The sequence below is a fragment of the Ursus arctos genome, unplaced genomic scaffold, assembly GCF_023065955.2.
Source record: "Ursus arctos isolate Adak ecotype North America unplaced genomic scaffold, UrsArc2.0 scaffold_9, whole genome shotgun sequence".
Taxonomy (NCBI): domain Eukaryota; kingdom Metazoa; phylum Chordata; class Mammalia; order Carnivora; family Ursidae; genus Ursus; species Ursus arctos.
Window position 1 is genome coordinate 677,908 of NW_026623111.1, and position 14,460 is coordinate 692,367.

At 56.1% G+C, this 14,460-nt stretch overlaps 1 protein-coding gene across 3 annotated transcripts in view; it reads left to right on the forward strand.

Moving 5' to 3' along the window:
- MAEA (macrophage erythroblast attacher, E3 ubiquitin ligase) overlaps positions 1-11,424 on the forward strand; it is a 37,667-nt gene extending 26,243 nt beyond the window's left edge. For 2 of the 3 annotated variants that reach the window (XM_026485886.4, XM_026485887.4), the window contains 5 exons: positions 2,729-2,805; positions 3,575-3,683; positions 6,298-6,431; positions 7,253-7,448; positions 7,807-11,424. In XM_026485886.4, coding sequence (XP_026341671.1) covers positions 2,729-2,805; positions 3,575-3,683; positions 6,298-6,431; positions 7,253-7,448; positions 7,807-7,902 — 612 coding nt within the window. In that variant the 3' untranslated portion in view covers positions 7,903-11,424. The remainder of the gene's footprint in view (positions 1-2,728; positions 2,806-3,574; positions 3,684-6,297; positions 6,432-7,252; positions 7,449-7,806) is intronic. The other variant, XR_007187838.2, reaches the window with a different exon arrangement.
- The last annotated feature ends 3,036 nt before the right edge of the window (positions 11,425-14,460 follow it).

Consider the following 14,460-nt stretch of genomic DNA (forward strand, 5'->3'; position numbering starts at 1 on the left):
GTGGGAACCAGGTCACAAGGAAAGTAGGCTTCCCGTCCTGACAGGTGGTTTCCGCAAGCCCTGCTACCTGCAGACAACACTGCTGCTTGGCGAGGGCACAGCCGCACAGCCGGGTCCAGGCGGGGCCTCGCAGCCGCTGTGGGAGCGGGAGGGCGGGCGGCCGGATCCATGGATGGCAGACTCCCGTCACCTGGCCGTTTAACCGGAGAGAGCATAAATAGCCATCCCAAAATGCGTTGGGAAGACCAGCTAATGACATGAAAACGTGCTTGTTATAAAATGTCAACTGAACAGAGTAGGGCCCCAGAGCGCCCAGACAGCGTGCACGTGTGTGCATACGTGCATGAATTCACACACGCAGGCCGGGGAGGGGACAGCCGCCGGGGGGGGGGGTGGGGCCCATGCCCGACGACCGTGGACCTCTCGCATCAGTCGTGAGACTCTAGGCAAGAAAAGAAACTTTGGGATCCAAGTTTCACGTAGCTGGCAAGTACTTCTGAGACGATGGGTGCGTATCTGTTGAGTTGACTCCCGTCTCCAGACACTTAAGGACAGTTGGAGGAAGAACACGTGTGCTGCGTGTCTGGAAGGCTGGACGGCGTCACAGACGTGAGCGCACCAGGCCCGCCCCAGCCAGCACGGGAAGGATGTACTCAGTCCTCCGTGCGTGGTGTGATCACCTGGAATCGGGGTATTTCACGTCTGAGTCTGAGTACACGTGTCTTTGTCTGTTAGCAGACTGTTCAGCAGGTAACTAGTTAGAGCAGAGCCATCACAGTAACAGCATGTTTTAACATGTCAGTCGTGGGGAGTTAACCATGACGTTGTTTGTCTGGAATGCCCACCTGGTGGCTCCCTCCCCTGAGCACAGAAGCGGTGATCATCGGGTGCCCTGGGGAGGCAGGCAGGGCATGTCCCCGCTGGCCTCTGCCCCTCAGCCTCTGCTGGTCTGGCCTTGGAAGGGAACTCATCCGTGGGGCTGGGACCTCCTTTCTGTGTGCTGGTTTGTGCTGCCGCTGGGCACATGGCATCGGCTCCATCCCGTTGGGGGTCAGGACAGACTGCCACCTTGGTGCAGAGGGCAGGGGTGGAGGGGGCTGGGGCAGGGAAACTCACCTTGCTCTGAGCACCTGTATGCGGACGTGTTGGGCACCAGGTCAGTGGCTCTCTGCACCTTTGCCTCTGACTGCCTGCTGGGCCCCAAGGTAGGTCACGCCAGTCAGTGTGGCACCCTCGTGTCCGTGGAGCAAGGCTGGGGGCTTGGTAGGGCGCCCTCCCAGGGGCCTGCCTGAGACGCTTCATCAGGGTGCCAGCGCGCACGCTTGGAGGCTTGGCTAGGAACCATGCACATGGTTGGTAAACTGGAGTGTGAGGGTTAGACGTTTGGGACTGACTGACGGACTGCCTCGTAGACTGTCTGTCCCCGTCATCTCACGATCCCGGTGCTGTGGGAGGCGTGTGAGTGGAGGGTGCAGAGATTTTGCTCTTGTTCTAGTAATCCCACGTATTCGGTTTCTGGTTGGAAATACTGTTTTCTGAAACCATGTTGAAGATATTAGAGTTTAAATGATCATCTTTGTAAAATAATCCAGTTTTCCGTCTTAGGTTACCAAAGTTAATTTTGCCTGCCTTCCTCCATCCCCAGCCCAAGGGTCTGAACCCACATGGGACTGACATTGCTAAGATGGCAGAGTTAGCTCTGGGCTTGCATATGAATGACCCCGCTGGCGCACTCGGCCAGCACCCCTCAGAACCGCACGCGGAGTGCTGGGACAGATGCCTGCCAGACACGCAGCCGCCTGGCATAGCAGGGCCTCCTCTAGCCGCTGTCCCAGACCTCTTGCGCCCTCGCGCCCTCCGCAAACCCTGCGGCTTCCCCCTTCTGCTCTGACGGCTCTCACCAGCTCTGTGCCCCTCCTGGTCCCCCATCTGCCCTCCCCAGGGCCTTTGAGCTGGCTCTTCCTCTGCCTCGAACGTTCTCCCCAGGTGTCCCGCGGACTGTCCCCACCTCAGCCCCACCCTGAGAGTCCTCACCCAGCATCCCTGCGCAGGGACCTGGGCTCTCTCACTGGCTCCGCGCGCGCTGCTCCTGCTCACGCTCCTCTCTGAGGCGCCACCGTCCCGCAGCCTCTCCTCCCCCACCCGGTGTCAGGGCCTCAAGCCGGGGCTGGCCGCCTCCTCCCAGAGCAGGTCGGGGCCGAACATGCCACACGGCGTCCTGAAGGTGTCTGAGGCTGCGAAACGCAGTTAGAGGAAGAGGCTCTGAGGGCACGTCCCCAAGCTTTTACGACTTCATGACCATGAAACGGGATCCAGCGATCTGCTTTGTCCTTGTAAAGGGGTGGGAGCTTGTCTTCTGGGGCCCACTTGCTTCACATGGGAAGTCATGTCTCACGCCCCCCGAACTGCTGACGGCCCGTGGCGGGGAAGCCTGGCAGCCCACCCGCGCCTGTGCTTGCTGGTCCCGCCATGCCCAAGCCGGGCCCCTGGGTACGCGCTCAGGGCTGGCGGCCCCCGCGTGCAGCACTGCTCCTGCTGCTCCAGGAGCGCTGGGCCCATGTGCCGTCAGAGCCGGGGAGGCGCTGACTGCAGGCTGAGATTACAGTTTGGGTGTCAGACCCACCTCCCCGGGGGCTCTCAGCTTCCTTGGCGGACACTGGTCTGGCAGGGTCAGCCTGTGGCGTGACGGTGGCGACCTTCCCCAAGCCTGTCTTGTCTTTCCCCCCAGAGCTGCCTGGAGTTCAGCCTCAGGATTCAGGAGTTCATTGAGCTCATCCGGCAGAACAAGAGGCTAGATGCCGTGAGGTACGTGGAGAGGGGACAGACAGCCTTCCTGACTTCGTGGGCAGGCCTCTTGGGCTCTGGGGGGTGAAGTGTGGACTGTCCAGCAGTCTGCCCAGACCGGCTGGGCCCTGCCCGTGACCAGCAGAGTGCTGACGCCTGGCACCCGGGCTCCGTTCTGTCCAGACAGCATGAGGCCGACTTCCCATGTGGGCTCAGGGCCCCTGGTTCTACGGCTGTGTCCACCCACCCTGGAACGGTGCTGGCCCTGGGGTGGGCAGAGGGAGCCTCTGGGAAGGAGGCTGGTATGCAGGTATGGGAGCATGGGTTCCCCCAGGTGCAGGCCGTGCAGGAAGGCCCAGCTTGATCCCGATCTGTGCTCCCCAGGAGGCTGCTCCTTCGGGGTAGGGGGTGGGCTCTGTGTCTCTGAGAGTTGGATGGGGACTCATTGCAGCACTGGGAGACCTGGACTGTCTTGGGGTCCTCCCAGCCTGTGTCGTTGGGGTTTGGGTTCACGGACTCCAGGGTCACTTGGAAGGACTTGGGCAGGTGCTATTTTCAGTTGGGTCACTGTCTCTGGGTGTTTTCAGAATGGGATTCTGTGCTCGGTTCCTCGAGCCTCGTCCCCCTTCCTGTTCCTTGAGGAGGGGGGCCCTCGCTGAGCTGAGCAGTGCCAGACCCCGGCCCAGGTCACACGAGGTGGGGCTTACTTGGTACTGAGGCTCTGGCTTATGCCGAGCACAGATTCTTAAAGGTGAAAAGGCAAGCTCAGATGACCCGAAATGTTTTCTAGACATGCAAGAAAGCACTTCAGTCAGGCTGAAGGGAGCCAGCTGGATGAGGTCCGCCAGGTCATGGGTATGCTGGCCTTCCCACCAGACACACACATCTCGCCCTACAAGGTAAGCGTGCCTGTGGGCCCTCGGGGCTGGGGAGGGCCTGGGTGTGTGACGACGAGCACACCATGCAGGCTTTCGCCGTCTTGCTCCCGCGCTGCCAGTGAGAAGTTTGGGTCAGAACTGCGTACGAGGGGTTTCAGCCTAGGAGGCGCTTCAGCTCTGAGTGCCTCACCTGTCGCCCTCCCCGTTGTCGCTCACTGCCAGTGTTCTGCTTGACCTCCGTCGTCTCTCCCCTGCTCCCCTTGGCCTTTGGGGTCCACGTGGGGCGTGGGCAGGCACGGTCACGCAGCATCACGAGCCAGCCTGCTCGGCATTGCCAGAGCAGCATGTCCGGCCTCTTGAGACCAGGTGGCGCCCCCCAAACTTCGGGGCAGCCCTGGCCATCTCTGATCCGCCTTTGGGGTCTTCCCTGCTCTTGAGAAATGTCACGTGTTCGCAGCCGAACCGCTCGCAGTGCCGTCCTAGGAAACCTAGGAATTCGGACAGTCTTCCCCCAGTCCTTCTGGCTCCTCCCCCTTGGGGGCCCCTTGGCCATCAGCCCTCGGTCACCCCACACTGGTGTCCTTAGAAAAGCTCGCTTGGCTACACCTTCGTGTTCTCTCTGCAGCAGCTTTCTCATTTTTCGCAACAGAAGTTTCCAAATCGTCAGGTTCTGCTTTCTTTAGATGAGCAGTTCTGGCCCTAAGTCATTTTCTGTTCACACGTTTTACCGTAAACGCTTCCAGAGAAGCCAGGTGCACCTTCAGCACTTTGGCCAGAGGCGCTTCAGTGCCCTGTCCAGCGCCCTCGCACCCAAGCACTGCCTTCCCTGGATGCCGCCAAGCTCTCTGCCGCCTGTGACCTTGTAGCCGCTCTCCGTGGAGACGGGGGTTCTCCCAGCCACGGCCACGCTTAGGTGTTTGTTGCTCAGTTCCTCCCTCAGTTTTCTGTCTTGGTCTGTCTGGGCCGCTGTGACCGAATCCCGCAGTCTCGAGTCGGGAAGCCCAAGGTCAGGGCACTGGCAAGGTTGGGGGCGGCTCTTCCTCCTGTATGTTCTGACGAGGAGGCTAGTACCTGAAGACGCCACCCTCAGGAGCCCGTGGGCCTGGAGGGCCACCTGCTGACACCGTCAACAGTGGGGGACACACGCTCAACTGCAGTGTTCTCCCCCGGCTGCCAGCCTGTCCCCAGAAGGAGTGAAGTAAACTGCCTTCCCTGTGGGCTGAACCAGTCTCATTCCCTGAGCCTTGATGGCGGCCTTGTCTGAGGCCCCACCTGCCCCATACGGTTTTGTAGGCCGCCAGCACCTGCCCAGGGGCACCGCAGAGCCCCCCGGGCAGACACAGCCCCCGCTGGCTGGAGTGCTCGGCCGTAGGCCGTCTGCATGGCAGCTGGAAGCCTCTCCCCGTGACTGGACTCACGCAGCTCTGTGGTGGCGGGAACGTCCCGTAATCAACCCTCAGGTTGCAGAGATCTTGCAGGAGTGAGACTGAACTCAGAGTTTAACTGACAGTCTCTTCGATCTCTCTTCCTTGCTCTGGAGAAGGTTTGTGAGAAGTGCAGAGAGGGCCTGCCCTGGAGAGTGAGGTGTCCCGCTCAGGGAGAGTGAGGCCAGTGCTGCCGTCTCTGCCTGAGGGCGGAGGGCTGACCCTCGGAGGCACCGAAGCAGCATGAAGAGAAGCCATGCAGCCATTGTGGAGCCAAGACCAGCGGGGGACAGGCATAACCCCCCGACGCACGGCCTCGGAACTGTGGACACAGACGGCACACCAGAGGAAGACCAGGGCGCACACAGAGGGGATGGCCCAGGGGGGCACAGGACCCGGAAGGGCAGTGCTGCGGCAGGGCCACTCCCTGCCGTGCTGAGGGGACAGGAAGTCACGGGTGTGTCCCAGTGGGTCACACAAAAAGCAGGACAACATGCTCTGATCAGGGAGAGGTGGCTGCACCAGAGGTCCAAGGCCAAGGGTCTCGGGGAGAGGGGGAGTGTGGAGCCTCTGGACTCTGGGGTTGGTCCTCTGTGGACTGTGCTTCGATAAAAATGGCATTAAAGACATGTTTTTGTAACGTCAGAGTTAAGCGTGATGTCTGCCCACGGAGCCCCTGCTGTCTCCTCCCTCATCGTGGGGCCCTGACCCCAGTGCTTGACGTGCCGAGTTCCACTCTTGCTGGTGTGTCCCTCCGCTCCCTGCTCTTGTTCACTGGGAACCTGGGAAGCTCTGGGCACACACATTAACCAGGCCTGATGTTCTGTTCTGCGATTCTCCAGCCGCGAGGAGGCGGGTGGCTCCTGGCCCAGGAAAGTTACTTTCTGCAGTGAGACTCCCCCCCCCCCCCCCGCCCCGAGACCTCAGTGCTGTCCTTTGGCCCACTGCGCCCCTTCCTGCCATGAGGCCACAGGACCCCCACCCTTTAGCGTCCGTGTCCGCGCAGACCACGTCGGGGCGGTCCTTACGTGGACGTGGGAGTCCAGGCTGTGGGCGCCACACACTGCTCTTCGGCCGGCAGGCGCGGGTTTGTGGGCGCCGGGCCTTCTGTTGCCTTTTGCCTGCGTGGAAAGGGTTCGTTGTTTGCTGCTGTCTTTTTTCGACTGTGCCCCTGGAGTATCCCCAGCATCGCTCTGCCCTGTCTCTTCCAGGACCTGCTGGACCCGGCCCGGTGGCGGATGCTGATCCAGCAGTTCCGGTACGACAACTACCGGCTGCACCAGCTGGGGAACAACTCTGTGTTCACCCTGACGCTGCAGGCCGGCCTCTCGGCGATAAAGACACCGTATCCTTCTGGCGGGCAAGGGTGCCCGTGTGCCCAGCCCTCCTCAGCCTGGGGTGTGTGGGGTCTTCTGTCCTCTAGCCAGCAAGCAGGTGCTGCACCCCTCCCGACATGAGACCTGTGCTCTTTGCTTGTGTTGTGGGTTTGCCGTTTCAGGCAGTCGGGGTGGTGGCGGTGCCGTGTGGGGCTGAGCCTCTTCCCTTGGTCTGTGGAAACCTTGGCATGCGGCCTCACGGAGTGTTCACTCATTCCCAAACGCTGCCCGGCACACTGCTCGCTGGTCAGAAGGTCGGTGTTGGCATACCTTCTGGCAGCTGGGAGTGGGCGGCATTTGAGAGTTTCTCTGGGGGATTCCCGAGGATCCCCTCGAGCTTCTGTTGGTCTGAGCCCTGGCTGCCCCTGGCCCAGTGTCTGGTCTTGTCTTTGAAAATGTGTGTGGCATAGCGGCCATTCCCCTGCTGCCAGAGAGCTGCAGGGTTGTGACCCCTGTGCCCGAGGATCCCTCTTGAGTGCGGCATGTGGGCCCCTGGGGACCCTGGGCTGTTGGCTTTAGTGGCCATCCGTGATGGGACCCGCTCTGAGGATCGTGCCTATTCCCTGTGGGTTCGGGTGCTTAAGAACGTGGCAGGGGCACAGGGGCTTGGGACAGTGGAGTCCCTGGGCTGGGAGGGGCGCTGGCCTCAGGCCATTTTCCTGCTGGGTGCAGTGTTTGCTCTGCCTTGAAAGAGAACTCCAGGCTCAATTTCTGCCTGGCGGACTGGATGGCTTCAGCATGCCCGGTGTGCCCCACCCCACCCCACCACCCTTCCTTAACCAGAGCACAGACAGTGCTACAAGGAGGACGGCAGCTCCAAGAGCCCCGACTGCCCCGTGTGCAGCCGTTCCCTGAACAAGCTGGCGCAGCCCCTGCCCATGGCGCACTGCGCCAACTCCCGCCTGGTCTGCAAGATCTCGGGCGACGTGATGAACGAGAACAACCCGCCCATGATGCTGCCCAACGGCTACGTCTACGGCTACAACGTGAGGGGCCACAGGGGCCACATGTTGAAGGGGCGGGGACCGCGGGGGCGGGAAGGGAGGGCGGCTGGGAGGGGTCCCTGGTGCTGTCTGGGGCGCAGGGTGCCGGGTGTGGTCCCCGGGCGCGGTCCCTGGTTGGGGGCGCCGGGTGCGGGGTGCGGGCAGCTCGGCCCCGCGCTGTCCCTGGAGAGCGGGCCGGCGGTCGAGAAGCCGCAGGGTCAGGGTGGGCGGGCAGGCGGGCCTCCAGGAGGCAGCGTGCAGGACGGAAGCGAGTCCTCCCGCAGCGGTGGGTGGGGTTGCGCCCCGGAGAGGTTCGGCGTGCGTGTGGGCGCGCTCACGCGCTGGCCCCGTTGTTTTTCAGTCTCTCCTGTCTATCCGTCAAGATGACAAAGTCGTCTGCCCGAGGACCAAAGAAGTGTTCCACTTCTCCCAAGCCGAGAAGGTTTACATCATGTAGGCCGGGCCGCCGCGCCCCCGCCCGCCTGCGTTTCTGTTTCTTGCGACCAAAGATCAGTGAGCGACGATGGGGACTCCGAGGAAGGGAGGAGTCGGGTCCGCACGTCTGTGCTTGGGGACAGCCTTTCTGCTGGTAGGACTCCGGAGCGCGCGTGAGCTACCTGACGCCTTCCCCTTTCAGAGAGACCTTCCCGCCGCCCCCGAGGGAGCTTCGGCCGCTTCGGAAACAGGAGTCGGTTATTTCCCGCGCCCCCGACCCCGCCTCCTCCCGCCCCGCCCCGCCCCGCCCCGCCCCGGCAGCCGTGGTCGGCTGGCCCCGGGGCTGCACCTGCGCCGCGGCGGGCTGCACCTGTGCGCTGCACCTGCGTGCGCCGCCGCAGGCCGGGCTTAGGGTGTGCTAGGTTCAATGTCACGTCCTTCGTGCCGCCTTATTTCCTGCTTGAGAATGTATTCACGTGGAAATCCACTGGACCGAGTTCTGCAGAGGCCTTGCCGATGGCTCCGTAACTGTAGATCTAATGCCGTTCGTTACAGAAACTAGTTCAGTCCAAGTAACCACCGACTTTTCCAATCCGATAAACCATCGTAGTTTACACGAAACCATGCCGTAGAGGGTTGTACTTAGTGCTTATTTTTGCATGTTGATGTTGACTAGCTAATAAACTGTAAATGTAAACCCTGTTAATAAAAGGGTTTTCTATTTCTTATGTCCGTGTGAGGTGAAAGCTGCTGTACATTCTAACGCCCTCACTTGTGTCTGCTCACCCCAGGCCCCCGAGTGCCCCCCAGTCCGTGGCCACACAGCAGGGTGGGTCTTGGGGTCCGCACATGTGCCCCATCCCATAGTCCTGCTCCAGCACCGGCTGGGCGCCAGCGCATATTGGCCTCCTGCTGCCAGGGAGCGCCTGGCGCACACGTGGCTGAGCTCCCGCTCGGAGCACAGGGTAGATGCAGGGAGGCACTGGCTCCTTCCCACCATGCCCTCCAGCTGTGCCACCCTGGCCTCTTGGCCTCACTCTGTCACCTGTGCCACCTTCCCTTTTCCTTCCCAAAGCCGTGAAGACACCTGCATGTGTGCACACATGTGTAGTCACACACACCACCCCTGCCCTCAGGGCCCTCCTGGTGTATTCTGGTGAGCACATCCGTGGTGAGAGCTGCTCACCGTGGGGCAGCCGCAGGGTGAGAGGAGCACGACGATGGGTCCTGGCTACACTGGGGGGTTGGCCTGTTTGCAGATGAAGCTGCCGTACGTGCTCCCATGTGACCTGCTGGACACCCACTGAGTGGAGCTGCTGGGTCCCACAAGAACTTGAGTAGACACTGACGGCCGGTCGGCCAAAGTGCTTGTACCAGCCTCCCCCGCCTCGGACGCAGCCTCACCTCTGCGTCCTCAGCAGCACGTGGCAGTGGACGTCTGAGACCCGAGACATGCTGTCGGCGATCAGGTCTCTGGGGGTTTAACTGACGCAGCAGTTGCACCCACTGGAGTTCACTGGCCCCGGCAAACAGTGGGATGAGTGTTCGTAAATGTGCCAGGTGTAAGCACCAAGCCCCGGTACACCGCGTTCCCAGACCCCAGGAGGCTGCACCTTCTGTCCTCCCACACTGTCCAACCCCGCGAGGCAACCATCACTGGGGCTTTGTCAGCACGGGCTGTTAGTCTTACCCTCGTGTTTATCGAAACACAGGTAATGTGCTCCTTTGTGCCTGACCTGGTTCAGCAGATGCCTCGGGCGTCCACGTGGCTGCGTGTGCCAGAGGTCCTCCTGCGTCGCTGGGGAGTAGTCCGCTGCACACGCAGCACAAGCTGTCCGTCCTCCTCTCGGCGGACATCCAGTGTGTGTCCAGTTTCTACTTACTGTAAATCAAGCTGCTACGAACATTGCTGGAACAGTTCTTCGTGGACGTTATTCTCATTTCCCTTGAGCCAACGTCTGGAAGTAGAGTCATGAGTCATGCTGGTGCTGTACACTCAGCCTCACAACCGCCGAGGTTTTTCCCAAGGTGCTGGTAACGGTGTCCGTGCGCGCCGGCAGCGTGTGAGCGTCCGGCTTGTCCGCATCTTTGCCAGCATCTGGCGGCGTCATTCTTCGTGTTAGCTGCTCAGGTGGGTAAGTGCTGGCACCTCCCTTCCGGCTTACTGTGCGTGTCCCTGACGGCTGAGTTCGCCGAGCGCCTTCCCATGTGCTGACTAGTTAGTCCTCTATCTGTTCAAGTCTTCTGCCCACTTTTTATTGGATGACCTTTTTTTTCTTTGTAGGAATGCGTTACATATTTGGGGTACAGATCCTTTGTCTGTTACATGTATTTTTGCACTTTATTGCCTGTTATTTGACCAGCAGAAGTTTTATTTTTAGTAAAGTTCAGTTAACTTTTTCTTCTATAGGTCATGACTTTTTGTGTTCTGAGAAATATTTGCCCATTCCAAGGTCCCAATCTTATTCTCCTCTGTTTCCTAGACAGAGTTTTACTTTTAGTTTTAGCTTTTGTTTAGATTTGTAACCCATTGCAGTGAACTCGTGTGTGTGGTGTGAGGGAGGCTGAGGACCATTTCCCCCCATGTGTTCACCCTGTTGTTCCAACATCGTTTGTTGAAGGCTTTTTTGTCCCCATCACATAATGCTGAATCCCCTGGCTGTAGTTCTCTCGGTCTATTTCTGGATGTTCCTCTCTGCATAGCTGCCTTAGCGCTGTCCTCACCCCAACACCCCGCATCTGGGTCACTGCAGCTTTAAAGTACAAATGAGCCCCTTTCGTCCTAGGTAGTTTCTACTTCTTCAAAATTGTTTTTCACTGTTTGCTTGCATTTCCACATAAGTTTTGGAATCATCTTGTAAAAGTACCCCAAAAAAGTCGGCTGAGATTTCAATTGGAACTGCACTGAATCTATAGATCAGTCTGGGGACTTAGTCTGTTCGGGCTGCCATAACACCACCACGGACTGTGGTGCTTGAACAACAGAAAACCATTTTCTCAGTTTTGGAAGCCAGTAGAGCTGGTTGCCAGCCTCTTCCTGGCTCGCGGACAGTTCCCTTTGTGTGCATGGAAAGACAGCCCTGCCTGTTATGAGGACACCAGTCCTGTTAGATGAGGACCCGTCTCATCACTTCACGTGAACTTAGTCACCCCCAAATACAATCAACATGGGGGGTCAGGGCTCCGACATGAATTTGGGTGAGAGGGACAGTTAAGCCCACATCGTGACCATATTGAGGCCGCCAGCCTGTGAATATGGTGTTCTCTGTATCCAGACCTCAATTGCATTACAGTTCTCAACACACTTTGTTTATCCTAAGTATCTCATCATTTTACTGCTATTGTCAGTGTGATTTTTAAATTTAACTTCCCAGTTGTTCCAGTGTGGTAACATATAGACATCTCATTGATTTTGTATATTGATCTTGTATCCTGTGACCTTTCTAAACTCATTTGTTCTGGTAGCTTTTTGGTATGTTACAAAGCATTTTCTATGTACACGGTTGTCACATCTGCAAATAAAGACCATTTTGCCTGTTCCTGTCTAATCTCTATGCCTTTCATTTCTTTTTCTCCCCTTATTGTGTGGGTAAAGCACAGTGTGAACTAGGAGATAAGAATGAACTCCTGGTCTTGTTTCTCATCTTGGGGGGGAAGTGTCCTCTCTCACCATGAAGGACCATGTCTCCTCTGGGTTTTCATATGTGCAGTTATCAGGTTGAGGAAGTTCACTCCTCATTCCTGAGTTACTATCATGAGGGCATGTTGAATTTTGTCAAATGTTCTTTTCTTCATCTAATGAAATTACCATAAGGCTCTTCCCCTTTGTTCTGGTAAGGGTGACACAGAGAACTACACGATTGGCTTTGAGTGGTTGAACTACCCTTCTGTTCCTGAGATAAGCCTCCTGTGGTCATGGTGTAGGTCTTAATGTATTGCTGATCTGACTTGCTCGTACTTTGCTGAGCAAGTTGTTCACAATGTACTCTATTAACAATAATTTTTTAACGTCTGTAGGATCTGTAGTGATGGCCCCTCTCATTCATGATATTGGTCGTTTGTTTCTTCTTTTCTGTTGATACCTACCTAGAGGCTTATCAATTTTATGGATCATTTCAAAGAACCACCTTTCGGTCTTTGATTTTTCCCTATTGTTTGCCTGTTTTCTGTGTAATCGACTTCTGTTCTTTATTGTTTTCTTCCTCCTGCTTATTTTAGGTTTAATTGTCCTTTTTCTAGCTTCTTCAGGGGAAGATTAGATTACTGCTTTGGGGCCTTTCCTTTCTAATATAAACATCCCATACATTTTAATGTTGTTTTCATTTTCATGCGGTTCAATATATTTTTATAATTTCCATTGTGATTTTTTTTTTTCCCCTTTGACCCATGGATTACAGATGCCTGTTAGCTAATTTTCAAATACTTGGAGACTTTCTGGGTATTTTTTGTTATTAAGTTCTAATTTAATTCTGTTAGAAAATCCAGTCCATATGGTTTTAATCCTTTTAAATTTGTAGAGGTTTGTTCTATGTCTGCTTTGGTAAGTGTTCCCCATGCACTTCAAAAGAACATCTGCCTACTGTGCCGGGCACCCTGCAAGTGCAAGCCAGGTCAAGTTCGTGCTGGGCAGCTAGTCTCTCCTACCCTTACTGATCTTCTCCCTACTTGTTCTTAAAAGTTTGCAAGTGAATTTGCCTATGTCCCCTTTATGTCTGTGAGCTTTTGCTTCATGTATTTGGAATCTCTGTTATTAGGCACAAGCACCCTCCCTGGTAACATCTCTTGTTATAAAGTCCACTTTGTCTTGGCCCAGCCACTCTGGCCCTCATCTGTTTAGTGTTCATATGTTAGCTCTTTCTTGATCCTTTTGCTTCCAACCCAAGTCTTAAATTTGAAGTCTGTTTCTTGTAGACCGCATACACTGGGGGCTTTTTAATCCAACTGGACAATCACAGCCTTTCAATTTAGCAAGTGTCTAGACTACTGATATTTGTGATGATTATTGCTGGATTTAAATCTGGTCTTGCCACTCTTTTTCCATTTGTCCCGTCTCTCCTCTGTTACCTTTCCTATCTTTACCTGCCGTCTTTAGACTAAAAGTTATTGTTTTACCTCTGTTGACTTCTTGGCTGTACCTCCGTAGTTGCTCTAGTTCAGTGTACCTCTTTAACTTACAAGTGCCTTCAAATATGATACCACTTCACGTAAACATTGGAATCTGAGACACTTATTGCCTCTCTCCCTCCTGCCCTTTGCACCCTACTGCTGCCATGTGTTTACTTCTACAGATGGTCTGCATTCTGTACCCTGTAATACCTTGTTATGCTTTCAGTGAGCAATGATTTAGAAAAGAAATTTGAAACAAAATAATATTATATTTACCCACGTTTGCCAGTGACAGCACGCTTCACTGCTTCTATAGATCTAAGTTTGCATCTGCTAGCATTTTCCTCATCTGAAGAACTTACTGTATGCTCCCATGCAGACCTGCTGGCGATGAATGCACTCAGCTTTTCTTGCTCCGGAAGTGTTCTATTTCAATTTAATTCAGGTTGGGAAGGATAGTTCACTGCATATACAATCCAGGTTGACAGCTTTTTTAGCTTTTTTTTCTTTTAGTATGTTGAAGATTTCATGCCATTGTCTTCAAGCTTGTGACATCCTGACCGAGAAGTCTGCTGCTCTGTTATCTTTGTAACTGTTTGTATGTTGCACTTTCTCTTCCATTGCTTTTCGTCACTGCCTTTCCATGCTCTGGTCATGACGTGCCTTGGATGGATTTGTGTGCGTCCTGCTGGGCTTCCTCATCTCGGAAAGTCCCAGTTGGTTCTTCTACAATATCCTCTAGGTCTCAACACATTCATCTGGGCTAATTCTATTTATTCAACATTCAATACTGAGCACCTACTGTGTGCCTGACGTCATGAAACAAAATAAAGATCCCTGTTCTCATGGAGCATATGTTCTGGGGGCAAAGAGAAAACAAATAAGATGATGAACCTTGTGTGATAGGAAGTCTGAGCACTGCAGGATGAAGTGGAGTTGCCTGAGAAAAGGGACGGAGGGGGCTGATTACAAGGCTGGCGAGGGTGGGCAGGGAGCAGCCTTCCAGGCAGGAGAGTGGGCTCTACGGAGGCCCGACTGCTGGAGGGAAGCAGCGGAGAGGTGGGCGGTGGGCAGCACTGGCAGTTTCCTCCTGGCTGCTTTGAGGTGAGTGGACTCTAGGGGTGTGAGGGCAGAAGTGGGGAGATAGGCAGCTGCTGGGCCTGGAGGGGTCCCCCAGTGGGTTGAATACAGGGTCCCAGGGGCCCCCAGGTCACTGGGCTGAGTAAGTGGAAAGACAGACATCCCATCAGCTGCGCCAAGGGTGGTAGGCAGGAGACAGGACTGGGCCACACAAACGTCACAGGCCACCTGGGTGGACACGGGTGTCACCGAAAAGGAAGGAGGCCCAGGGCAAATGCACAGCTCTTCCCAGGAGTCCTGCTGCACAAAAACCTAACGTGCTTGGGGGAGAAACAGCATGCTTTCGTGCTGTTGACGGCCACAGTCTAGGAGACCAGAAAAGCCAATTCAAACC